Source organism: Centruroides sculpturatus, unplaced genomic scaffold, assembly GCF_000671375.1.
Source record: "Centruroides sculpturatus isolate CEXI.00-Female unplaced genomic scaffold, Cexi_2.0 scaffold259, whole genome shotgun sequence".
Classification (NCBI taxonomy): domain Eukaryota; kingdom Metazoa; phylum Arthropoda; class Arachnida; order Scorpiones; family Buthidae; genus Centruroides; species Centruroides sculpturatus.
The window spans coordinates 452,511-476,741 of record NW_019384410.1 but is presented as its reverse complement, the minus strand read 5'-3'; the positions used below and the strand labels follow the sequence as shown (position 1 = coordinate 476,741).

The window sequence follows — 24,231 nt, the reverse complement described above, 5'->3', positions numbered from 1 at the left end:
CTAAGAATTGTCTTACAGACGAAGGATTTTCTCCTCCGTAACAATATAAAACACAAAATATAACGAGAACTGAAGAATAATACAAAATGAATTTAGAATAACGTTTATAACACGTAAAATCTTGGTATAAAAGATGTTTAACGTATCATAAAGGATAAAAGATTTAACAATGAAATAGAAGGGGGCAGAAATACAGTATATATGACGAGTGGGTACTCGCAGACGAAGTCTGAAAGGACGAAATTTTCGTTGAAATATATATAGAAAATGAGACGATCAAAGTAAATAATATGCTCAAATAATAGCAGAAGACCCTTGAGCATAAGGGTGAGAGGTGTAAGGTAAATGACAAAACTTATTAACAATAAGGTAATGTAAATTTTGGATTATTTTGCCAGAAAAAAGGGATATTTTAATTTATTACTTTTATGTTAGACACTGAATAGACAAAAGATTTTGGCGTGCAACTAAGCTGATTTTTATAATGTACTAATACTTAGAAACGATTTCAGGTGAACTGTGATAATGTTCACACGTGGAGATTTAAGCTAAGATGAAAAAGAAGGACATTGAATTGGACATTAAAATGCGAGAAACCATGAAGTTCAGTTATGCTTGCTGTGAATCCGATAATTGTTTCCAAAATAATCTATTTTTAACCCATCCTACATTGAAACGAACTTAACGGTTGTTAAAAAAAAAATAAATAATGGACTAAATGCATTCTATTGTTAGATGATAATAGAATTTATATATTAATAAGTAGTCTATTAGCACTCTTATTAATTAAAAGATTACAAGTAGAGACAGGAAATCACCTGTAAATAACAGTTATTTATCTTTCTGGTGAAATAATTAGAGGTTAGCAGAAATTTTTACCCGAGGCTATGGTCATTAAGACGCGATAACAACAGCAAGCGCGAAGTTTAAAGCGTTATCGCTCTCTCTCTTTCTCTCTCCCTCAAAGCAAAACAATGCACGAGCTAAAATGAAAAATCTCGCTAGCTATTTGCATAAATTAACAGTAAACATCTATTCTTTGTATAACAATAAGAAAAAGATTGGTTTCGCCTTTGGCAATAACAAACGTCGACGTCCATTCGTTTCCTTTTGTTCCATAACACAAATGGAAAATAATAAACACACTATATGATTTTAACGAGAGCGAGAAACGAGAAAGCGTAAATCGCTCGTTATTAATTTCGCTCGCTTGCTGTTCTCGACAAAAATTCGCTCCCTCGCATTTAAATTGTGCTTTTTTTTGCCATGAAAATTAATAATAATAATAATACTATTATTGCTAGATTTTTGTAACGCATTAATTATTTATAATTTAATTCTACATTAAAAAATTACTTTATTTAATTAGCTAAACACTTATTATTATTATTATTCTACTAACATCTCTGTGTCAATATATGAGTATACTTTAAAAGAAAATAATAAAAATATGATAAATGTGAATGCTATTTTATTTATTTTTCTCTAACATAAGGAATGAACCTGAAAACACCAAATTTTTCACCTAAACTTTTTATGATTTAATTTTCGTTTATAATTTTAAAAAAATCTACATTTTAAATGAAAAATTTTAAATAATTTATCGAAAGTTATTACTTGTTTTATTCTTCTGTTGTCTAAAAACTTATAGAGAAGACAAGTAAACTTGCACAATTCGTCATTTTCTAAGTTTCCTGTGCTGTTAAGCAATATCCTGTAAGAAAGAACTGCATAGAATTCGCATTAGAAGCTTAAAATCAAAGAGTAGACTAGTACCAAATAAACCGAGAGGCACATTTTGGGTTTCTTTTTTTTTAATTCCACAAATTTCAATGTAAAAAAAAAAGTAAAACCCACAAACCNCCTTAAAAAAAATCGTGTATTTTCTTTAACGATTCTATTAATTATTATTACATAATAAAATCTAACAAGTTTATAGTTTTAAAAATATTATCTGAGTTTATTAACGTTTGTTTCAATATTTTTCTGTTGATTTAAACGCAAACTCTTAAATATCTCAATATATGAATGAATGGACTTTTATACTTTCATTTATAAAGGAACCCAAAAGAACAACAATATTAAAAGTTAGTAAAAAATCTAAAACATTCGAATCCACGAGGTGAGAGGTTATTGATAATTTCACGACAAGATGTTGAGGTCAAATTCAGTCGTATTTTAAGGCCCTTTATTTGTCAGATTTAATCTTCTGGAGCTTTCCATCTTCCTAAAAGAATAAATATAAGTTTATTCATTTATATATTAATAATTAAAGCTGAAAATAAAAGAATGACTTAATATACAACACATTTCTAATGTATGTAGTTCGGAACACAGAACAGCTCACTACAAGAAAAATCACAAACACAGACAATAATCATACGAATAATTCATTATAATGTAAAAATATACATTATAAAATATCTATTTTAATATAATTGACTATAATCATAATCATATTAATAGATTATTTCAAGGACCTACCGAATATTCGAAATTATTATTGAATTCATTGGTAAATATATACTCTATATAATATATATAGGCTATATATTTTACCAAAGTCGATTATATAATTTTAGTAATAATAAATTGTATTTTAGATCAAACATTGTCGAAATCAAATGCAAAGATACACCTAGGCATGTGACAAAGTTGAATATCAAATTAATTTACTTAAATTTATCTATAAAAATAAACTTTATTATATTAAAAATATAAAGCAGTTCAAATACATAAAAAATTAGATATAAATTGTAATGAAAAATAAATGATTATAATTATCAAATGAAAACGTTTAGTTTGTGTCTATTGTTGACTTCTTGTATGCTTTACGCATTGAAAGATTTCACCAAAAAGTTGGAAACATACTAAGACAAAATTAAAATAATTAAAGATAACAGAAGCAATGGAGACGGTACATTGTCAAATTATCTTATTTTAATTGAAGTTAAATTCATATTCTTTGTCTTTAAGAACGAAATACATTTTTTTATCAACAGCTTACTGTCTTCGAATCTTGTTCCAAATATAAGGAATTTTCTGGATGAAAACAAGAACTTATTCGATTTATAAAAGTTGTACAACTATTTAGGTATTAATTAGGGTTTCTCAAACAGGGTCCCGGGATTCCGATTGTATTTTTAATCCGGGAAATATCTCGGAAAATTCTTCTCGTTCCGGGAAATCCCGCAAATTTCTTAAAAATTCACTTTTTTTTCTTATTTTGTGTTAATAAGGTTGAGGAAATTTTACAAATAGAAAGAGTATAATTAAGATATACAAAATATCTTGAAATCGTTTTTTTTTAAAGTAATTTAATGCATTCTTCAATCTCCAAAANACCTCTACCATCAAAACTTGTAGAAAGAAGCAAACCAATAGTTACAACAATATCAGGAAGACCTTATTCAACACGTACTGCAGGTGAGTAAAAAATTTTAACTTAAATTTAGTCATTCCATGACGAATCAGTTCAAATGATGTATTATTATTTTTTTAAACGGGGATTATCATATCTAATAGAAAAAAAAAATCTGCATAACGTGCAAAAGTTTTTCGGGAAAAACTAATGTAATCATTAGTCAAAATTAATGACAAAACTTAAATTTAGAAACTGTAAAAATTTAACTGATAACTTAACTTATTTTACTTAGAAAAATTATTTGTCCAATAGATTAAATAAATATATTAGAATATTTATGAGTAGGCCTGTATATATTTATAGATTTATTTTATTTTTTTTTGTTTAATGTGTTAAAGTTAGTCCATCTTAAAATTAATTTAACTATATAAGTCTAAATTATATATATATATTGTTAATTTTTTGTTTTTTAGACTTATTATTTAGAATTTTATACTAGTATACGTGACTAATTTTTATCAGGGAAACGAAATTTAATTTATATGCAATAGATATGTCATTTAATAGATATTTTATGTTGCCTTGCTTAATATTAAATCTGTATATATATTATAAGTAGATTATCTTAAAAATAGTGTAAGAACTATCTTAGAAACTCCAATTTAAGGCGCTCTAAACTGAAAAATAGCTATAAATTAGAATCTATACATAAATAATAAATAAAATATTGACGAGGATCTCAAATTAGTTATTATCTAGAGCTTCTGCTCTGTTAATTCGTTATAATCAGTAATTTGTCTACCTTTTTAAAAAGACAACCATTATATAGCTGGGAATTAATTATTCGGGTTTATTTTCATTAATTCACATAAGATAAAGTAAAGTTTTTAGAATTAATATTAATCTATAGACGACTGTAGACTTTATAATACCTTACATTAAGGTTAAATCTACTTAGAGCGATAAACAATTATAAGCTAACAAAGACTATTAATTTAAATTTTACCTGTTGGAACCTACCTGTTAGACTTTATTATGGCCTTTCTTTTTTCTTTTTACGCGAGCCTTTAAGAAAATTATCTCTCACTATATTGTATTGAATGAATAGAGTGATGTTGCAAATTAATATTCTTATCATTTAACGTTACAGTTAACTGGTCGATTTATCCGATGAATTTTCGTTTGTATTTATTCCTTTAACTCGGTTGGCCAATCAAAAGAACGTGTACATTTACGTTAAGTCATATATAAATTAATTGTACAAATTTGAGGTTCTGATTTTTAGAAAATTTAATAAAATGGACAAAATATTATGGACAAAATATTAAAAATACGATATTTTATTTTTCATTTTTCTTTAGCTTAGTTTACTTACAAATACATTATGGATAGAAAAATATTGCCTAAGGATTTTGAAATGTTTTTTTTTTCTTGTATTTTATAGCTGTTAAACACGTGATAAAAGATAATTAACTTAATTAAACTCAATGTATACACGAAAATATATTAATTTAAATTCTAAATATCTTTACTTTTTAATTATTAAGCTTTCTTACACACATTATTAGGCTTTTAATACAGTTTTCAAAAAATTCAATTTTCTCAAGTTTTAACTGCAAATCTGTATTTTTTTTATTTTTAATTTTATAAAATATATATGTATAGAATATTTTAATATTTTATTTATTTAAATTCATATGTTCTATATGAAATAAATGATAGCACGCAAGACGAAACATCTCTCTGCAGGGATCTCTCCAAGTATTCATAGCATCTAATTGTTCCTTGTCAATTCTTCAGTCGATTGTGTAATATTTTACACAATCGATTGAAGAATCCCACTTTTAATGTCCTTCATTTATAAGTAGAATCTATCACGTGTGTTTTATACATCTGTAGGTCCTTCAAGACAAGGCAAAATCGTGTTATACATTAAAAAAAATCTTGTCGATAATTATGTTAAAACATCTATGAAAATTTTAATGATAAAATAAGTAAATTTAGAGAGAAAGATGTATTCTAATCCCGACTCACAGCCACCTTATCCTATACCCAATTTCCTCTTTCTTTTTATCAAGTAAGTGACGGTATTTTCCTTTCTACAATCGCAAAAATGGCGCAACGAGATAATACTACAAACATGTCAGTACTTTTACATGTATTTACGATAAGACAATTCCGAAACAGAATTTTTAAAGGTTTTTTTTTTTCTTCTTATAAATATCCAAGGGGCCCCTCTACCACTCAAAGTGGGACGACGTCAAATATGACGAAACGATCTTACTAAATTCTTCTTGAAAAAAATTAGTTTAGTATTTAAAAAAAATAACTTTTGTAATATGCGATGTATCAATAGCTTAAAAAATTGGTATTATTTTATCGGTGTCCTACAAAAAAAAGAGTGCAACAATAGGGAGGATTCATCTTCAATATGTGTTTTCTCTGTAGGGGATCTTCATGTTGTTTAACAAATGTACTTTCTTCTGTACGCCTCGCTAGTTACCGTACACTTATTTATAATACTACATTAATATTTCATGAAGTTATTTGATCAGATATTTATCTATAGGATATTTTAAAAAGAATAAAATAGTAAGTAATAAACAATAATTCGATTTAATTTAAGAAAATAAATACTGTGTTTAAAAGTGTTTTTTTTTTCTTCTAGAGTACAATGAACTATTATTTCGTTTTTTTAAAGATTTTAATTCGAGGATTTTTACGTAATCTAACAGTTAAGAAACAAACTTCTGAGATCATTGTATTATAAAACTTATATTTTAGTAATTCTGGTGTTAATTTGATTACTGTATTTTAAAATGTGAGAAAGTTACCCCTCTTATTGCTTAACATAGTTAATCCAATTGCAAATGAATGAAAATAACTTAGCTAAATCATCTATAACAAGTATCTGATTGGTTGTCATAATGACTTTTCATATGACAAGTTGTATGAATATTAATTATAAAAGAGTCATATTAAAGTTTAAGATCTTTGAAGTATAAGTAACAATTATTTAATAAAGATAATCATGTGTTATTAGAACGAATGAAGTTTATATTTCCCTAACTTGTAACAATGTTTAAAGAATGCTGAAAGTAAATTCCATTTACTACATTTTTTTTTTTAGAAGCTTACCTAATGTTCTTTACCAAAGGATATTTTTTTCACTGTAGCTAAAAGTTACCCCTCGACACCTTTAAGCAGTCAGTTGCGTGGCAATGCATATAATTTTGCTGTTATGGAATAGACTCTCTCCACCTGTCTGGAGATGTTTAGTTCTGTCAAGATCTACAGTTAAAGAATTGATTTTTTTTTAAATAATAAAATCCGATAGCGAATTTAAAATGTTTTAAAAATAATTTATAAAACTAATAATTTCTTTAATACTTTTACATTCATTTACTAGTAATCATTTAAAGTTACTGTACTCCATTGTAACAAAAAATAAGCTATTGTTTCTAGAATCTTATCAGTTTCTACTCAAAAAGATAACTAAAATATGTTAAACTCGACATGGACGTTTTTGTTTAAAGATTTATTATAATTCTAAGCTTTTTATTAACTGTCTATTATATGATTTTAAACTATAAGTTACCTACAACCGTAACGTTCCTACAGTCACGTGAATGTAGATTAATCACGCAATCTATGCTACATGTGGCACCGCATATTATTTGAAAGTAGTACGCTATATAATCCTTTACTTTCTCTGCTTATTTATGTTTTATGTTTCATCAAGTCACAGCAGGTTATGTGTTTTGTTTTTCAATCGAATACATTGCACGCTTATATAAGTATTAAGGACAGTTTCGAAAGTGGTAATTTTAATCTTGTAATATCGTATGATCCATTAGAAGAAAAAAAAGGGAGAAAATTTACCTNTAATAGTATAGTAGTAAACTATAAACAGGCTTAAACATTAGGAAAAGTATTTGTTATATTCTGTAATTTGTTACTCTTCGCATTACCAAAGATTATAAAATAAATAATTGTAAATGTAATGGCTGTTTTTGTTAGGCATAATTACTGCATTGCTACTCACAAAATATTTTTAAGCAGTACCGGATTGCTCACTTGGCACAGTTGGCACGTGAGGCACATGTTTAGGAGTCTCGAGGCCCCGAAATTGTGAAGAAATTAAGCAATTTTGCCATTCAAATTGTATATCATAATTTATAAACAATTCTATATCAACAATTAGAGTTCATGATATCTTAAAATTATATAGAGGGACTTCCAATCTTCTGCGCCTAAGGCCCCAAAAGGTCTAAATGCTCATGTCTTGATCATTTCTTTATGAAGTAAACTCTAAGGGATACTTACAGAAACAAATTCAAAACAAAATGTTCGTTTGTTCTGACCCCTGTCATGATTTAAGTGGTCAGAGAATGCATAATGAACAGTTTCGTGTCTAAAGGCTAGGATAAAGCTTAAGGTAACAAAGACTTAAAATTTTTTAAACTGTTGTTTAATAAATTGTTAATATTATAATAGGGGATAAAGGGGAAAAATTAACTAATAAATAGACGTATAGGAAAATAAATAATAAAATTAGGATTAATGTTAAAAAGGCAACATCCTTTCAGAATTAAGAAGAATTAATTATGCTTATATATGGGCCTATATATAAAATTTATGATGATAATTCAATTTTTGTGGGCCGTTGACACTTGAAAGCCAGGGCTTAAGCCCTATTAGTTCCTATGTAGATCTGCTTCTGTTATATATGTGTATGTATGTCTTCTTCTTTAATAACATAATTCAAAATGATATTTCAGTTGATAGCTTGAATGACAATTGACTTCATTGCTCTAACTAAAACATTGTTACAAAAATTTCAGCATATTTTTGTTCATTTCACGAATTGTAATACTATGTATGTGCTATGAAGTTTAATGTATTTGCTAGAGATTTTACAGAAAATAATACTATTATTTATAACTATTTGTATATTTGCATACAGTTATTTGTATATAAATTTACATAATTGTAGAGTATATTTATTTGTATTCATCTATCATTCGTGCAAATCGATGCTATTGTATTCAATCGCTGTTATGAAAGAAATATATGATGATAGATTCTACAAGGTTTTCTTCAGTGTGATATTTACATATATCTTCTTCATATGAAGTGACACGTGAACATCTCCATACAAATTCTATATCCCGAATTGAATTTTTATTTTATTCATCTTAAAATAAACTATTACTAGATAATTCGATATTTAAAATCTAAATAAAATTCACCCTCTAATTCTGTATTCTAAAAAGTCGGAAAAATTAAAATTACTATTTTTATTCTATTGTAACGTATTCGGGAAGTTCTCTCCTCCTAACACCAGCAATTTATAAGATAGTTTCTAAGTCGTTAAATATGGAAGTTAATGTTTAATTTAGTTTTTCCGAAGGAGAATGTTTTCCGGGAAGTCTTTTATGTGAAACTAGTCCCTATTTAGGTGTTACTAACGCGAATAAAACTCGGAAAACTCCACGTAATCAGCCCGTTGTACAGGCGCAAACCCATAACTACTGTTTAGTGGTTTTATCATTTGGCTACTAGTGGATTCTGGAAGGTAAAGACTTGCTGAAAACGATAAAATTTTAAAATTTGGATCCTTGATTAATGATTTATTGCTATGTAATTCTGCCCCTAAGCTTTCCATATATGCTATTGAATTTAATTAAATTCAATAGCTTTAAATGAGATTAAGGAAAGACAGTGGAAATTTATAGGTCTACAATCTTTTCAAATTGCAGCCCAAAAATACATTTTGGAAAAGTCAACTTAAATTAAATTATTTTAATTTAAAGTTATTATTATTATTATTATTTATATTTTTCACAATTTGTTATTATTGAAAGTGGTGTAAGTCCATTTTACGTAAAAAAAAATCGTGTATTTTCTTTAACGATTCTATTAATTATTATTACATAATAAAATCTAACAAGTTTATAGTTTTAAAAATATTATCTGAGTTTATTAACGTTTGTTTCAATATTTTTCTGTTGATTTAAACGCAAACTCTTAAATATCTCAATATATGAATGAATGGACTTTTATACTTTCATTTATAAAGGAACCCAAAAGAACAACAATATTAAAAGTTAGTAAAAAATCTAAAACATTCGAATCCACGAGGTGAGAGGTTATTGATAATTTCACGACAAGATGTTGAGGTCAAATTCAGTCGTATTTTAAGGCCCTTTATTTGTCAGATTTAATCTTCTGGAGCTTTCCATCTTCCTAAAAGAATAAATATAAGTTTATTCATTTATATATTAATAATTAAAGCTGAAAATAAAAGAATGACTTAATATACAACACATTTCTAATGTATGTAGTTCGGAACACAGAACAGCTCACAACAAGAAAAATCACAAACACAGACAATAATCATACGAATAATTCATTATAATGTAAAAATATACATTATAAAATATCTATTTTAATATAATTGACTATAATCATAATCATATTAATAGATTATTTCAAGGACCTACCGAATATTCGAAATTATTATTGAATTCATTGGTAAATATATACTCTATATAATATATATAGGCTATATATTTTACCAAAGTCGATTATATAATTTTAGTAATAATAAATTGTATTTTAGATCAAACATTGTCGAAATCAAATGCAAAGATACACCTAGGCATGTGACAAAGTTGAATATCAAATTAATTTACTTAAATTTATCTATAAAAATAAACTTTATTATATTAAAAATATAAAGCAGTTCAAATACATAAAAAATTAGATATAAATTGTAATGAAAAATAAATGATTATAATTATCAAATGAAAACGTTTAGTTTGTGTCTATTGTTGACTTCTTGTATGCTTTACGCATTGAAAGATTTCACCAAAAAGTTGGAAACATACTAAGACAAAATTAAAATAATTAAAGATAACAGAAGCAATGGAGACGGTACATTGTCAAATTATCTTATTTTAATTGAAGTTAAATTCATATTCTTTGTCTTTAAGAACGAAATACATTTTTTTATCAACAGCTTACTGTCTTCGAATCTTGTTCCAAATATAAGGAATTTTCTGGATGAAAACAAGAACTTATTCGATTTATAAAAGTTGTACAACTATTTAGGTATTAATTAGGGTTTCTCAAACAGGGTCCCGGGATTCCGATTGTATTTTTAATCCGGGAAATATCTCGGAAAATTCTTCTCGTTCCGGGAAATCCCGCAAATTTCTTAAAAATTCACTTCTTTTTCTTATTTTGTGTTAATAAGGTTGAGGAAATTTTACAAATAGAAAGAGTATAATTAAGATATACAAAATATCTTGAAATCGTTTTTTTTTAAAGTAATTTAATGCATTCTTCAATCTCCAAAATCATATTAATAATGCTGTATAAGATATATATTAAAGATTACCTTTTGAATTACGTAGAAATTTTCACAAATAGAAAAAATTTATTAAAGTTTGCTCAATTTGATTCTTATTTTAGTAATGAAAAGTCCTGCTACCGAAAATGCTCTTTCCGATTCAATTGATGTGAGTGGAATTCTGTCTTCTCTTAAATAAACACGTGTTATGTGTTTTTTTCGCCTGTAGCCCGGAAGATTTCTACTTCGTTTTCGAGATTTTAGTACTTCTTTTGCTTTCTAGTATTCTTGATTTGTCTACCTCTGCTGTTTTAACAGAAACATCGAGTTTATAGCTTAATAATTCGGCAGTTCGTTTGTCTTTAATAATCAGGTTTATAAAGAAAAACTTCATACTCGCAGACTTCGTACTCGTTTGTATTCTTGCCCAATTTGCACAACTGGCGTTATGCAGTTATTTAAGCTATCGGGCATGGTTAAAAATTAAGACAGCATAAGCACAATTGAAATGAGAAACCCTAGTATTAATATAATTCTAAGACAAATATCAATATGTTATCGATCCTCCATTAATTAAAGTAAAAGAAATTCTTAAGCGGTTTTTCTGTTCTTACTAAAATAGTATTTTATACTGTTTGAAGAATAGATGTTCACACTTTGTTTTCTTCAGTATACGTTCGATGCAATACAATAGGCTACACTAAAGAATGCTCGAGGCACAACGTTTTCCTTTGTACTGTACTGTACAGTATAATCGTTATGCCGAAAGAAATGTTATAGGCCTATCACAAAAATAAAATTCTGTATACTTTTAAGAATTATTGAAATTATAAACGTTTTTAATACATTAGCAATTATTATTATTTAAAAAAATTAAAATATAGTGAATATTAAATACATTAGAATGTTTATTATATCTAAGCAAAATTTGTCTTATGATGGGAAAAATTGATAATCTATTAATTTGTGATGTGTTTAATTGTGTTATTCCTATTCGAACTCATTTAGGGCCAGTTGTCCGAGTTTTAATCAAGGTCAAAGGTTGCTTAATCTATAATTACTCTCCACATGTTAGACGAATGCTCTTTGTTGAGTCAAAGTACTTATCGAGCAATGGGCATAACTGATTCTTTGAATTTGTGACAAGGTTTAAGCTTAACTAATGGCCCTTAATCTATTTTTTATGCATCGAAAACAAGTTTTAGATGCCCGCAGCAGTTTAAGACTTACTTGTTAGTTTAAACAGATCAGAATACGGTTGGATGAGTTTAAAGTAGAATTTAGTGTTTGTCTGATGCAAATGAAGTAGACAGAATATGCCTGGAGGGTAATGTCCAGGGGAATTGAAAAATATTCCGTTGTATATCCTGATACGAACAGTTTTGTAAAAATACATTGAAACAATAATAATTTATGTATAAGTATTTGTGTGTATAGCCTATATCCTATATATATATGTATGGAATATATAATTGGCCAATCAATTGCATTTGTTTCTTCCTCACATCAGAAAAATATCTTCTAACAGTAAGTTTTTGTAAAAGAAACACTGCTGAATAGCATAATTATATATTGCATGATTTGAATGAACAGTCTAATACTTGTATGTTTACCTGGAAAACCCCAGCTGGAAAATTCCACGTCAATATTAAACTATATGGTTGTTGAAATTATTACTCGATTATAATGAATATAGGCCTACAATAAAACCTCGCTAATTCGGACCTTTATTAATTTAGACTAGGCTTTTCCCCATTTAGTCTGAATTAGCGAGGTTTTTCTATAATATATAAGTAATTATTTAATGTGTATTTCTCATATCTCTATACTATCTGCATGTACTGTAGTTTAATAATTAAAATAATTATTTATTATATTTTTAGTAACAACTTTCTAATAGAACAATATCACCATTAATTTAAAGTAAAAAATGATGCAATAATAATAGAAATTAATCACCAACGAATGCTTTAATAGCATTATTGAATCAAAATGAATTTCGATCTATAAGAATCTCTCCAATCGTTAAAATAAAAAAAAAGCCGAAAAATAATTTATTGTGACATTTATTGTGTGCTTTCCACCTCAAATTAGTAGTGGCTTTCCCCTGTACATCATACTTTTCCTTTAACAATAGAGTGGTGCCGGTCATCTATTTAGTTCCTTTCAGAGGAAAATTTTAAATTTAAATAACGTGGCTTTCGGTTTACATCGGACGTTCATGTATAGTTAATTAAGGCCTTCTGCCCCTAAGGTTTTCATATCTGGTTTCGTCTTCCACATATATAGCTCCGTTCTTGAGATTCAGGAAGGACAGCCGGACGGACGACAATGGGAATTTATAGGTCTACAATTTTTTCAAATTGCAGCCCAAAAAAAGTTATATTGACAACTATGAAAAATATTCTATGCCATTATTATAATTAATTAGTTTTATCTCAGTATCTTTGTTCGTAAGTGTATAAGTTATGGCCGAACGATTACGGTGGCAGCTTACTGCTCTGGGGTCCGGATCGAATCCGGACGAGACTATAAGCCAGGAAATTTTCGGGAGATGCTTTATCCGAATATGTCGGACCCCGTTTCTCACCACCCAGCCGCGCGTTGTGGCCTTGCCGAACCCGTAATGATTGGTTCCTTGATGGGGCCAGATCCACAATGGGAGCGAGCAATGGGACAAGACATATACGAGACAGATCATTTGTTAGAAATTCTTGGGGTTGCTCACCCGAATTCCTAGATAGTAAGTAAGTAAGAGTAGTAGTAAGCTAACACGTTAATCGACTCGCCATACGACCGTACATAATTATCACATTTAAAGATGATATACTGGAAAAACGTGGTCAACAGTGGTGCATTATCCTATAGGCAAAAAAGGCAATTGTTTGGCGTCTTTTATAAGAAAATATTTCCCCAAAAAATTCACGCAAAGAAAAATTCTTGTAGTTAACATTGTATTGTACTGTACATGCTACCTAATTCAAATTCATCTAGACTCCGTGAACCTATAACACGTCACTGGGGGGTGAAGAAAATATTTTTCAATTTTTCTATTAATTAATCGGTGTTTTTAAAACTGAATTTCAAATTTTCCATCCGAATTAATATAGACAATCATCTAAGTCTACTTTAGATGAAACACAAATTTATGCGATACCTGACACGTAAAACAAGACATTATCGTATCTTTGGGAGGAAAAGATAGCAAAAAACAATTTAAAAAATCGCTTTACTTTTGATTCGAGTGTCTTTAATTTTATTTTGAATTTAGTATTTCAAATTATCTTCGAATCGATCAGAATTACCAATGGAAATTTGCTCTTCTTTCAGTAAAATGATGGATGGAAACTGGGAAGAGATAAATAACCATGTTCCACTTTCGAATCATTATGCTGTCCCACTGTTGCGTCCCTCCCCTATATATGGACAAACCATGGATAATCACTACATGAACAACATGTCAATTAATGGACCAATGTATCATGGTGACGTACCACACGATATGATCGAATCTAATTATATATTTAATATTGCTAATGGTCGTAAGTATTCCAACAGATTTATTGCAATTTAAAATGTTTATTTATTCTTAATCTTAATGATATTTAACATTATCAGATCAACCAAATGTGGGAAGTGCTATAATGTCTTCATATTCGACCTTAACTAATGACCCCGATAACAATCCGACAGTGAATATCACACAAGCAAATTACGAACACGAATTAAATTATTGTAACTATTATAACAGCGCAAGCAGTACAAATAATAATATTAACAATCACGAGGATAATATGTTAACGGAGTTAATAACAAATAGTCACGAACAAATAAATTTGAATCCAAATCTTATTGAAATGGCGCCACAGCACCATGGTCAGTTGTTATGTTTTATTTCTATAAACTTAAATTAATATTTAATTTAAGTTTCTATAAACTTTCTATAAACTTAAATTAAACTTTCTATAAACTTAAATTAAACTTTCTATAAACTTAAATTAAACTTTCTATAAACTTAAATTAATATTTAATTCTCATTCACATTTCTAGGTTACGAAGAATTAGCAAGGCCTTCTACATCCAGAGACCATATTGAAACCAGCAACGATTCTTTAGCATCTGAAAGAATTAGATCTAGTGAGGTAAGTTTTCCTTCCGAGGGGGTCTTTTTAAGGGTAACTGGCACCTATTCAAGCGTTACAGAAGTGGAGAAAAGCCGGGAAACTCCACGTGGCCAGCCCGTCTGGACGAGGAGAGAACCCACGACCGAACTCTCTGTGTTCAGGGAATGGAACCGCTTGGCCACTGATGGGCCGTGTTCATAATAAGTTTTATTCTCTACCACCTGGCCAGTTGGTGAGTTACGAATTACAAATTAAATTTAATGCACTCTTTAATACAAATATAGTACTACAAGCCTTTGTTCAACATTGTGGGCCTGGCCAGGTGGTGAATAACAGGATCCAATCGGTCTTGAAGATCTGGTTTTCCTCTCCCAGATTCGATCCCGAATCGCCTGGGCGGTAGGGCAACACTCTCATTGTCTTGGCCAACTGGCCGTCCGAATATAATATCATACAAGAAAAAATTAAAAATAAACCAGTATTTTAATATAAGTTTTATTGCGTTAATGATATAAGCATTTACAAAAGGACACTTCCAAAACTTTCACCCTTTGCAGTTACAGTTCTTCCAAAGTTCGTACCACTTATAATAAGTCTTGCAGTCTATTCTGCGTTACGTCATTGAATAGCGTTAGTCATAGCACTTTCGTAATGCACAAAGCCTTTCACATCACCAGTTTGTTTCGGACAATATATCCATTATCAGAATATCTTACTTTGATATTTTCGGTTATCTCCGTGATGCAGTAAAATGAAAACAATTTCGTCTCTGACAAGAAAAAGACTGGGTTCTCCTCATGACAATACACTGGACCATTAAGCTCTCCTAGTTAGTTAATACAATCAGAAAACACTAGATACTTGCATTTCTACAGCTTCCTTATTCAACACATCTCGCCCTTCGACTTTCCTACATTCACCAAACTGAAAGCACTGACGCAGGATTACAGATTCAAATCAGCAAGGATATGGAAAGTGCTATGGTGAATGTACTGTACTGTGTCATTGTCATTCGCTTAATTATTTCAAATGAATAAATTTGTTTATCAAAATTGACGGATTGAACAAGCATAAAATTAAAAAACAAATTATATTTTAAAAATTTCAAAATATTTCTTTTAAGCTAGATTTTTTTTACCTTCATTTTGTCATAAATATTCAATAATAGATTAGAATTACCTTAAATCTAAATGTATTCTACAGCTACTTTATATGGCTTACGATTTTCAATGTTATTCGTTAATGAATATTAATTAAAAATATATTAAAAATTCAGATAATTAAGTGATTTTCCAGAAATTCTTCTAATGTATTTCAGATTAATAAAATGATCTTTTAATATGTTAAAAAAAATTTTTAACCTAAAAATTTTATTAGGAAAATACTATCCTTAATGCTTATACGTCTGTTAGTCTCATAAATGCCAATATAAAATAAATAAATTCATAAGAATTTGACATTTAATTTCTATTAATTGAAAAAGAATTCAATCATATTCAGTTAAGTCAATACACAGTTAAGGAGCATCAGTATAAGTTACACAGTTAATAATAACAGTTTAATATCGTGAAGAGTGTTATTCATGTTAAATTTGAACGATTTCTAAGAAACAGCAAACACACACATACAGACACACACATACAGACACACACAAAAATTCCATTAAAATACTGGTATTTTTTATAGGAGTGGATAGAAAACTGTCCAGATCAATTATCTCATAATGGACAAGATTTTAATTGGATGAAACAAGGATTTTATCCGGCTTCTTATGCTTCTAATCCACCTCACGATATTCCATCGACATCCAATCAACTTACACCACAGAAAAAACATCATATGTATGGAAGAAAATGTTATCCTTACGATGTATGTATGAACCATTTAAAACGTTTTCTTAATTATTCAAAATTTATTCGGATGGAAAAAGTGCTGACATTAATCATTTCTGAATAAATTGTCGCTTGCAATCGCTAGCAATTAAATATTTATGAATATTAAAAGAAATAGCGTAGTTGATGTAAAATTTATTTTTTTTTACGTCTTTGCGAATTTCTCTAATATTAAAAATATTTTTTAATATAATTTTAGGAGAACGGAATCGATTTGAACGGATACAACGAAGAATTGAGGAATTATAATCCAATTAATTATAATAATTATCCTGGTTTACCGAACGCTTCAGAACTTTTTTCCGGATCTTCAGCTTTAGGACGTACCATTGAAGCTACTAGCAATATGCAATTGAGGTGCAGAACTAGACATCAGAAAGACAAGAAGAGTTTCAGAGAAAATGGAAAATTGTCAAAGGACGAAAAGAAAGCCAAAGAGAACGAGATTCCACTTACTATGAATGATATAGTAAATTTACCAATTGATGAATTCAACGATCGATTATCGAAACACGAATTAAATGACACTCAATTATCATTAGCAAGAGATATTAGAAGACGAGGAAAAAATAAAGTAAGTTTGTATTTACATTTTGCAATACAAGTCGACCCCCCTATAACACTGTTGATTTTTCCATTTTATATGAATTCCATGTTGTACGAGTCACTTAGATTTTACAAATACGTGAGCCGTTCACAGCCNAAGTAAACAATACATACAAGTACAGTACAGTATTTTCTGAGGAAACACTCATACTTATTTTTTTAACCCCATTCCCGATAACCCGGCATTTTCACAAACTCGGCCACCCTTCGGTCCACATTAGGCCGAGTTTTCGAGGTTCTACTGTAATAGTAGTGTAGTAAACTATAAACAGGCTTAAACATTAGGAAAAGTATTTGTTATATTCTGTAATTTGTTACTCTTCGCATTACCAAAGATTATAAAATAAATAATTGTAAATGTAATGGCTGTTTTTGTTAGGCATAATTACTGCATTGCTACTCACAAAATATTTTTAAGCAGTACCGGATTGCTCACTTGGCACAGTTGGCACGTGAGGCACATGTTTAGGAGTCTCGAGGCCCCGAAATTGGGAAGAAATTAAGCAATTTTGCCATTCAAATTGTATATCATAATTTATAAACAATTCTATATCAACAATTAGAGTTCATGATATCTTAAAATTATATAGAGGGACTTCCAATCTTCTGCGCCTAAGGCCCCAAAAGGTCTAAATGCTCATGTCTTGATCATTTCTTTATGAAGTAAACTCTAAGGGATACTTACAGAAACAAATTCAAAACAAAATGTTCGTTTGTTCTGACCCCTGTCATGATTTAAGTGGTCAGAGAATGCATAATGAACAGTTTCGTGTCTAAAGGCTAGGATAAAGCTTAAGGTAACAAAGACTTAAAATTTTTTAAACTGTTGTTTAATAAATTGTTAATATTATAATAGGGGATAAAGGGGAAAAATTAACTAATAAATAGACGTATAGGAAAATAAATAATAAAATTAGGATTAATGTTAAAAAGGCAACATCCTTTCAGAATTAAGAAGAATTAATTATGTTTATATATGGGCCTATATATAAAATTTATGATGATAATTCAATTTTTGTGGGCCGTTGACACTTGAAAGCCAGGGCTTAAGCCCTATTAGTTCCTATGTAGATCTGCTTCTGTTATATATGTGTATGTATGTCTTCTTCTTTAATAACATAATTCAAAATGATATTTCAGTTGATAGCTTGAATGACAATTGACTTCATTGCTCTAACTAAAACATTGTTACAAAAATTTCAGCATATTTTTGTTCATTTCACGAATTGTAATACTATGTATGTGCTATGAAGTTTAATGTATTTGCTAGAGATTTTACAGAAAATAATACTATTATTTATAACTATTTGTATATTTGCATACAGTTATTTGTATATAAATTTACATAATTGTAGAGTATATTTATTTGTATTCATCTATCATTCGTGCAAATCGATGCTATTGTATTCAATCGCTGTTATGAAAGAAATATATGATGATAGATTCTACAAGGTTTTCTTCAGTGTGATATTTACATATATCTTCTTCATATGAAGTGACACGTGAACATCTCCATACAAATTCTATATCCCGAATTGAATTTTTATTTTATTCATCTTAAAATAAACTATTACTAGATAATTCGATATTTAAAATCTAAATAAAATTCACCCTCTAATTCTGTATTCTAAAAAGTCGGAAAAATTAAAATTACTATTTTTATTCTATTGTAACGTATTCGGGAAGTTCTCTCCTCCTAACACCAGCAATTTATAAGATAGTTTCTAAGTCGTTAAATATGGAAGTTAATGTTTAATTTAGTTTTTCCGAAGGAGAATGTTTTCCGGGAAGTCTTTTATGTGAAACTAGTCCCTATTTAGGTGTTACTAACGCGAATAAAACTCGGAAAACTCCACGTAATCAGCCCGTTGTACAGGCGCAAACCCATAACTACTGTTTAGTGGTTTTATCATTTGGCTACTAGTGGATTCTGGAAGGTAAAGACTTGCTGAAAACGATAAAATTTTAAAATTTGGATCCTTGATTAATGATTTATTGCTATGTAATTCTGCCCCTAAGCTTTCCATATATGCTATTGAATTTAATTAAATTCAATAGCTTTAAATGAGATTAAGGAAAGACAGTGGAAATTTATAGGTCTACAATCTTTTCAAATTGCAGCCCAAAAATACATTTTGGAAAAGTCAACTTAAATTAAATTATTTTAATTTAAAGTTATTATTATTATTATTATTTATATTTTTCACAATTTGTTATTATTGAAAGTGGTGTAAGTCCATTTTACGTAAAAAAAAATCGTGTATTTTCTTTAACGATTCTATTAATTATTATTACATAATAAAATCTAACAAGTTTATAGTTTTAAAAATATTATCTGAGTTTATTAACGTTTGTTTCAATATTTTTCTGTTGATTTAAACGCAAACTCTTAAATATCTCAATATATGAATGAATGGACTTTTATACTTTCATTTATAAAGGAACCCAAAAGAACAACAATATTAAAAGTTAGTAAAAAATCTAAAACATTCGAATCCACGAGGTGAGAGGTTATTGATAATTTCACGACAAGATGTTGAGGTCAAATTCAGTCGTATTTTAAGGCCCTTTATTTGTCAGATTTAATCTTCTGGAGCTTTCCATCTTCCTAAAAGAATAAATATAAGTTTATTCATTTATATATTAATAATTAAAGCTGAAAATAAAAGAATGACTTAATATACAACACATTTCTAATGTATGTAGTTCGGAACACAGAACAGCTCACTACAAGAAAAATCACAAACACAGACAATAATCATACGAATAATTCATTATAATGTAAAAATATACATTATAAAATATCTATTTTAATATAATTGACTATAATCATAATCATATTAATAGATTATTTCAAGGACCTACCGAATATTCGAAATTATTATTGAATTCATTGGTAAATATATACTCTATATAATATATATAGGCTATATATTTTACCAAAGTCGATTATATAATTTTAGTAATAATAAATTGTATTTTAGATCAAACATTGTCGAAATCAAATGCAAAGATACACCTAGGCATGTGACAAAGTTGAATATCAAATTAATTTACTTAAATTTATCTATAAAAATAAACTTTATTATATTAAAAATATAAAGCAGTTCAAATACATAAAAAATTAGATATAAATTGTAATGAAAAATAAATGATTATAATTATCAAATGAAAACGTTTAGTTTGTGTCTATTGTTGACTTCTTGTATGCTTTACGCATTGAAAGATTTCACCAAAAAGTTGGAAACATACTAAGACAAAATTAAAATAATTAAAGATAACAGAAGCAATGGAGACGGTACATTGTCAAATTATCTTATTTTAATTGAAGTTAAATTCATATTCTTTGTCTTTAAGAACGAAATACATTTTTTTATCAACAGCTTACTGTCTTCGAATCTTGTTCCAAATATAAGGAATTTTCTGGATGAAAACAAGAACTTATTCGATTTATAAAAGTTGTACAACTATTTAGGTATTAATTAGGGTTTCTCAAACAGGGTCCCGGGATTCCGATTGTATTTTTAATCCGGGAAATATCTCGGAAAATTCTTCTCGTTCCGGGAAATCCCGCAAATTTCTTAAAAATTCACTTTTTTTTCTTATTTTGTGTTAATAAGGTTGAGGAAATTTTACAAATAGAAAGAGTATAATTAAGATATACAAAATATCTTGAAATCGTTTTTTTTTAAAGTAATTTAATGCATTCTTCAATCTCCAAAATCATATTAATAATGCTGTATAAGATATATATTAAAGATTACCTTTTGAATTACGTAGAAATTTTCACAAATAGAAAAAATTTATTAAAGTTTGCTCAATTTGATTCTTATTTTAGTAATGAAAAGTCCTGCTACCGAAAATGCTCTTTCCGATTCAATTGATGTGAGTGGAATTCTGTCTTCTCTTAAATAAACACGTGTTATGTGTTTTTTTCGCCTGTAGCCCGGAAGATTTCTACTTCGTTTTCGAGATTTTAGTACTTCTTTTGCTTTCTAGTATTCTTGATTTGTCTACCTCTGCTGTTTTAACAGAAACATCGAGTTTATAGCTTAATAATTCGGCAGTTCGTTTGTCTTTAATAATCAGGTTTATAAAGAAAAACTTCATACTCGCAGACTTCGTACTCGTTTGTATTCTTGCCCAATTTGCACAACTGGCGTTATGCAGTTATTTAAGCTATCGGGCATGGTTAAAAATTAAGACAGCATAAGCACAATTGAAATGAGAAACCCTAGTATTAATATAATTCTAAGACAAATATCAATATGTTATCGATCCTCCATTAATTAAAGTAAAAGAAATTCTTAAGCGGTTTTTCTGTTCTTACTAAAATAGTATTTTATACTGTTTGAAGAATAGATGTTCACACTTTGTTTTCTTCAGTATACGTTCGATGCAATACAATAGGCTACACTAAAGAATGCTCGAGGCACAACGTTTTCCTTTGTACTGTACTGTACAGTATAATCGTTATGCCGAAAGAAATGTTATAGGCCTATCACAAAAATAAAATTCTGTATACTTTTAAGAATTATTGAAATTATAAACGTTTTTAATACATTAGCAATTATTATTATTTAAAAAAATTAAAATATAGTGAATATTAAATACATTAGAATGTTTATTATATCTAAGCAAAATTTGTCTTATGATGGGAAAAATTGATAATCTATTAATTTGTGATGTGTTTAATTGTGTTATTCCTATTCGAACTCATTTAGGGCCAGTTGTCCGAGTTTTAATCAAGGTCAAAGGTTGCTTAATCTATAATTACTCTCCACATGTTAGACGAATGCTCTTTGTTGAGTCAAAGTACTTATCGAGCAATGGGCATAACTGATTCTTTGAATTTGTGACAAGGTTTAAGCTTAACTAATGGCCCTTAATCTATTTTTTATGCATCGAAAACAAGTTTTAGATGCCCGCAGCAGTTTAAGACTTACTTGTTAGTTTAAACAGATCAGAATACGGTTGGATGAGTTTAAAGTAGAATTTAGTGTTTGTCTGATGCAAATGAAGTAGACAGAATATGCCTGGAGGGTAATGTCCAGGGGAATTGAAAAATATTCCGTTGTATATCCTGATACGAACAGTTTTGTAAAAATACATTGAAACAATAATAATTTATGTATAAGTATTTGTGTGTATAGCCTATATCCTATATATATATGTATGGAATATATAATTGGCCAATCAATTGCATTTGTTTCTTCCTCACATCAGAAAAATATCTTCTAACAGTAAGTTTTTGTAAAAGAAACACTGCTGAATAGCATAATTATATATTGCATGATTTGAATGAACAGTCTAATACTTGTATGTTTACCTGGAAAACCCCAGCTGGAAAATTCCACGTCAATATTAAACTATATGGTTGTTGAAATTATTACTCGATTATAATGAATATAGGCCTACAATAAAACCTCGCTAATTCGGACCTTTATTAATTTAGACTAGGCTTTTCCCCATTTAGTCTGAATTAGCGAGGTTTTTCTATAATATATAAGTAATTATTTAATGTGTATTTCTCATATCTCTATACTATCTGCATGTACTGTAGTTTAATAATTAAAATAATTATTTATTATATTTTTAGTAACAACTTTCTAATAGAACAATATCACCATTAATTTAAAGTAAAAAATGATGCAATAATAATAGAAATTAATCACCAACGAATGCTTTAATAGCATTATTGAATCAAAATGAATTTCGATCTATAAGAATCTCTCCAATCGTTAAAATAAAAAAAAAGCCGAAAAATAATTTATTGTGACATTTATTGTGTGCTTTCCACCTCAAATTAGTAGTGGCTTTCCCCTGTACATCATACTTTTCCTTTAACAATACTAAATTTAATCAAAAGAAAAGTTTTAAGAGGAAAAAAGAGTAGAAAGATGATAGGACACGATATTTTAAATAATTTATACATAGAAAATGCATCATCATGAGATTTGACTTAGAAAAAGACTGGAAATGTTTAAAAAACACTGAGAACTCTCTACAAAGTTTTGAAATAATCAGAATGATTTTTGACAACTGAATAATGTCATATATTGCAAATTACGTTTCTCCTAATATCTGAATCGTAAAACATATACACAATGTAAAGAAATCTTGAATGATGGGACATCTTCCATTTGCACCATTATTTTCTGATTTAATCTGTTTTCATTGAAACATTTCTTAAGCAAAAATATGAATTATTTCATAAATATTTAATACATATCTAAAAATAGTCACGAATTTTTACTTTGATGACTGTTAAATTCACTTTACTTGTTTACTCTAAGGTATACATCATAAAGCTTTTATCTATAGCAAAAGAAAAGTAAACATCTTAGAAATCAATTATAAAGTTTTTCAAATATTTATTGTTTCATTACCTAAACATTTGCAATTCTTACTTCACTTATATTTGAAAATTAAGCCACACAAATGCTAATCAAATCCTTTAATTATAAAAATCCTTTTAATTATAAAAACATAGTAGACATCTAAATCAAAACAACTCATAACATATAATAATGAAAAATCCACTATCAGAAACACACAAATGATTAAAATAATACATTATATATTATTTGTAGAAGCAAACCTTTTCTAAAAACATTAGAATTGTGTAATGCATTCAAGAATTGTTTCTAAAGATGTAATTATCATTTACTAAAAACAGTGAAACTAGAAAGTCTATTTCAATTCAACAAAACAAGACTGGATACTTTTATTACAGTACTTTTTTTATTGTAATTTATCTGTAAATATCCATTTTAGATATATTTCCATTATATTAATACATAAATATTGTAAATGCATTGTAAGTGATGTAGAATTTATCATTTCTGCCCTTCATACAGCTTTGAAAACTTTTAATCAGCTTGATAT

General features: G+C 28.2%; 1 protein-coding gene across 2 annotated transcripts in view; it reads left to right on the top strand.

The window, feature by feature from the left end:
* The first annotated feature begins 3,390 nt into the window (after window positions 1–3,390).
* Window positions 3,391–24,231, top strand: part of LOC111619002 (transcription factor NF-E2 45 kDa subunit-like) — a 28,239-nt gene continuing 7,398 nt past the window's right edge. The window contains exons 1-6 of one of the 2 annotated variants that reach the window (XM_023360631.1): window positions 3,391–3,426; window positions 14,052–14,263; window positions 14,340–14,597; window positions 14,772–14,863; window positions 16,532–16,714; window positions 16,937–17,311. In XM_023360631.1, coding sequence (XP_023216399.1) covers window positions 14,056–14,263; window positions 14,340–14,597; window positions 14,772–14,863; window positions 16,532–16,714; window positions 16,937–17,311 — 1,116 coding nt within the window. In that variant the 5' untranslated portion in view covers window positions 3,391–3,426; window positions 14,052–14,055. The remainder of the gene's footprint in view (window positions 3,427–14,051; window positions 14,264–14,339; window positions 14,598–14,771; window positions 14,864–16,531; window positions 16,715–16,936; window positions 17,312–24,231) is intronic. The other variant, XM_023360632.1, reaches the window with a different exon arrangement.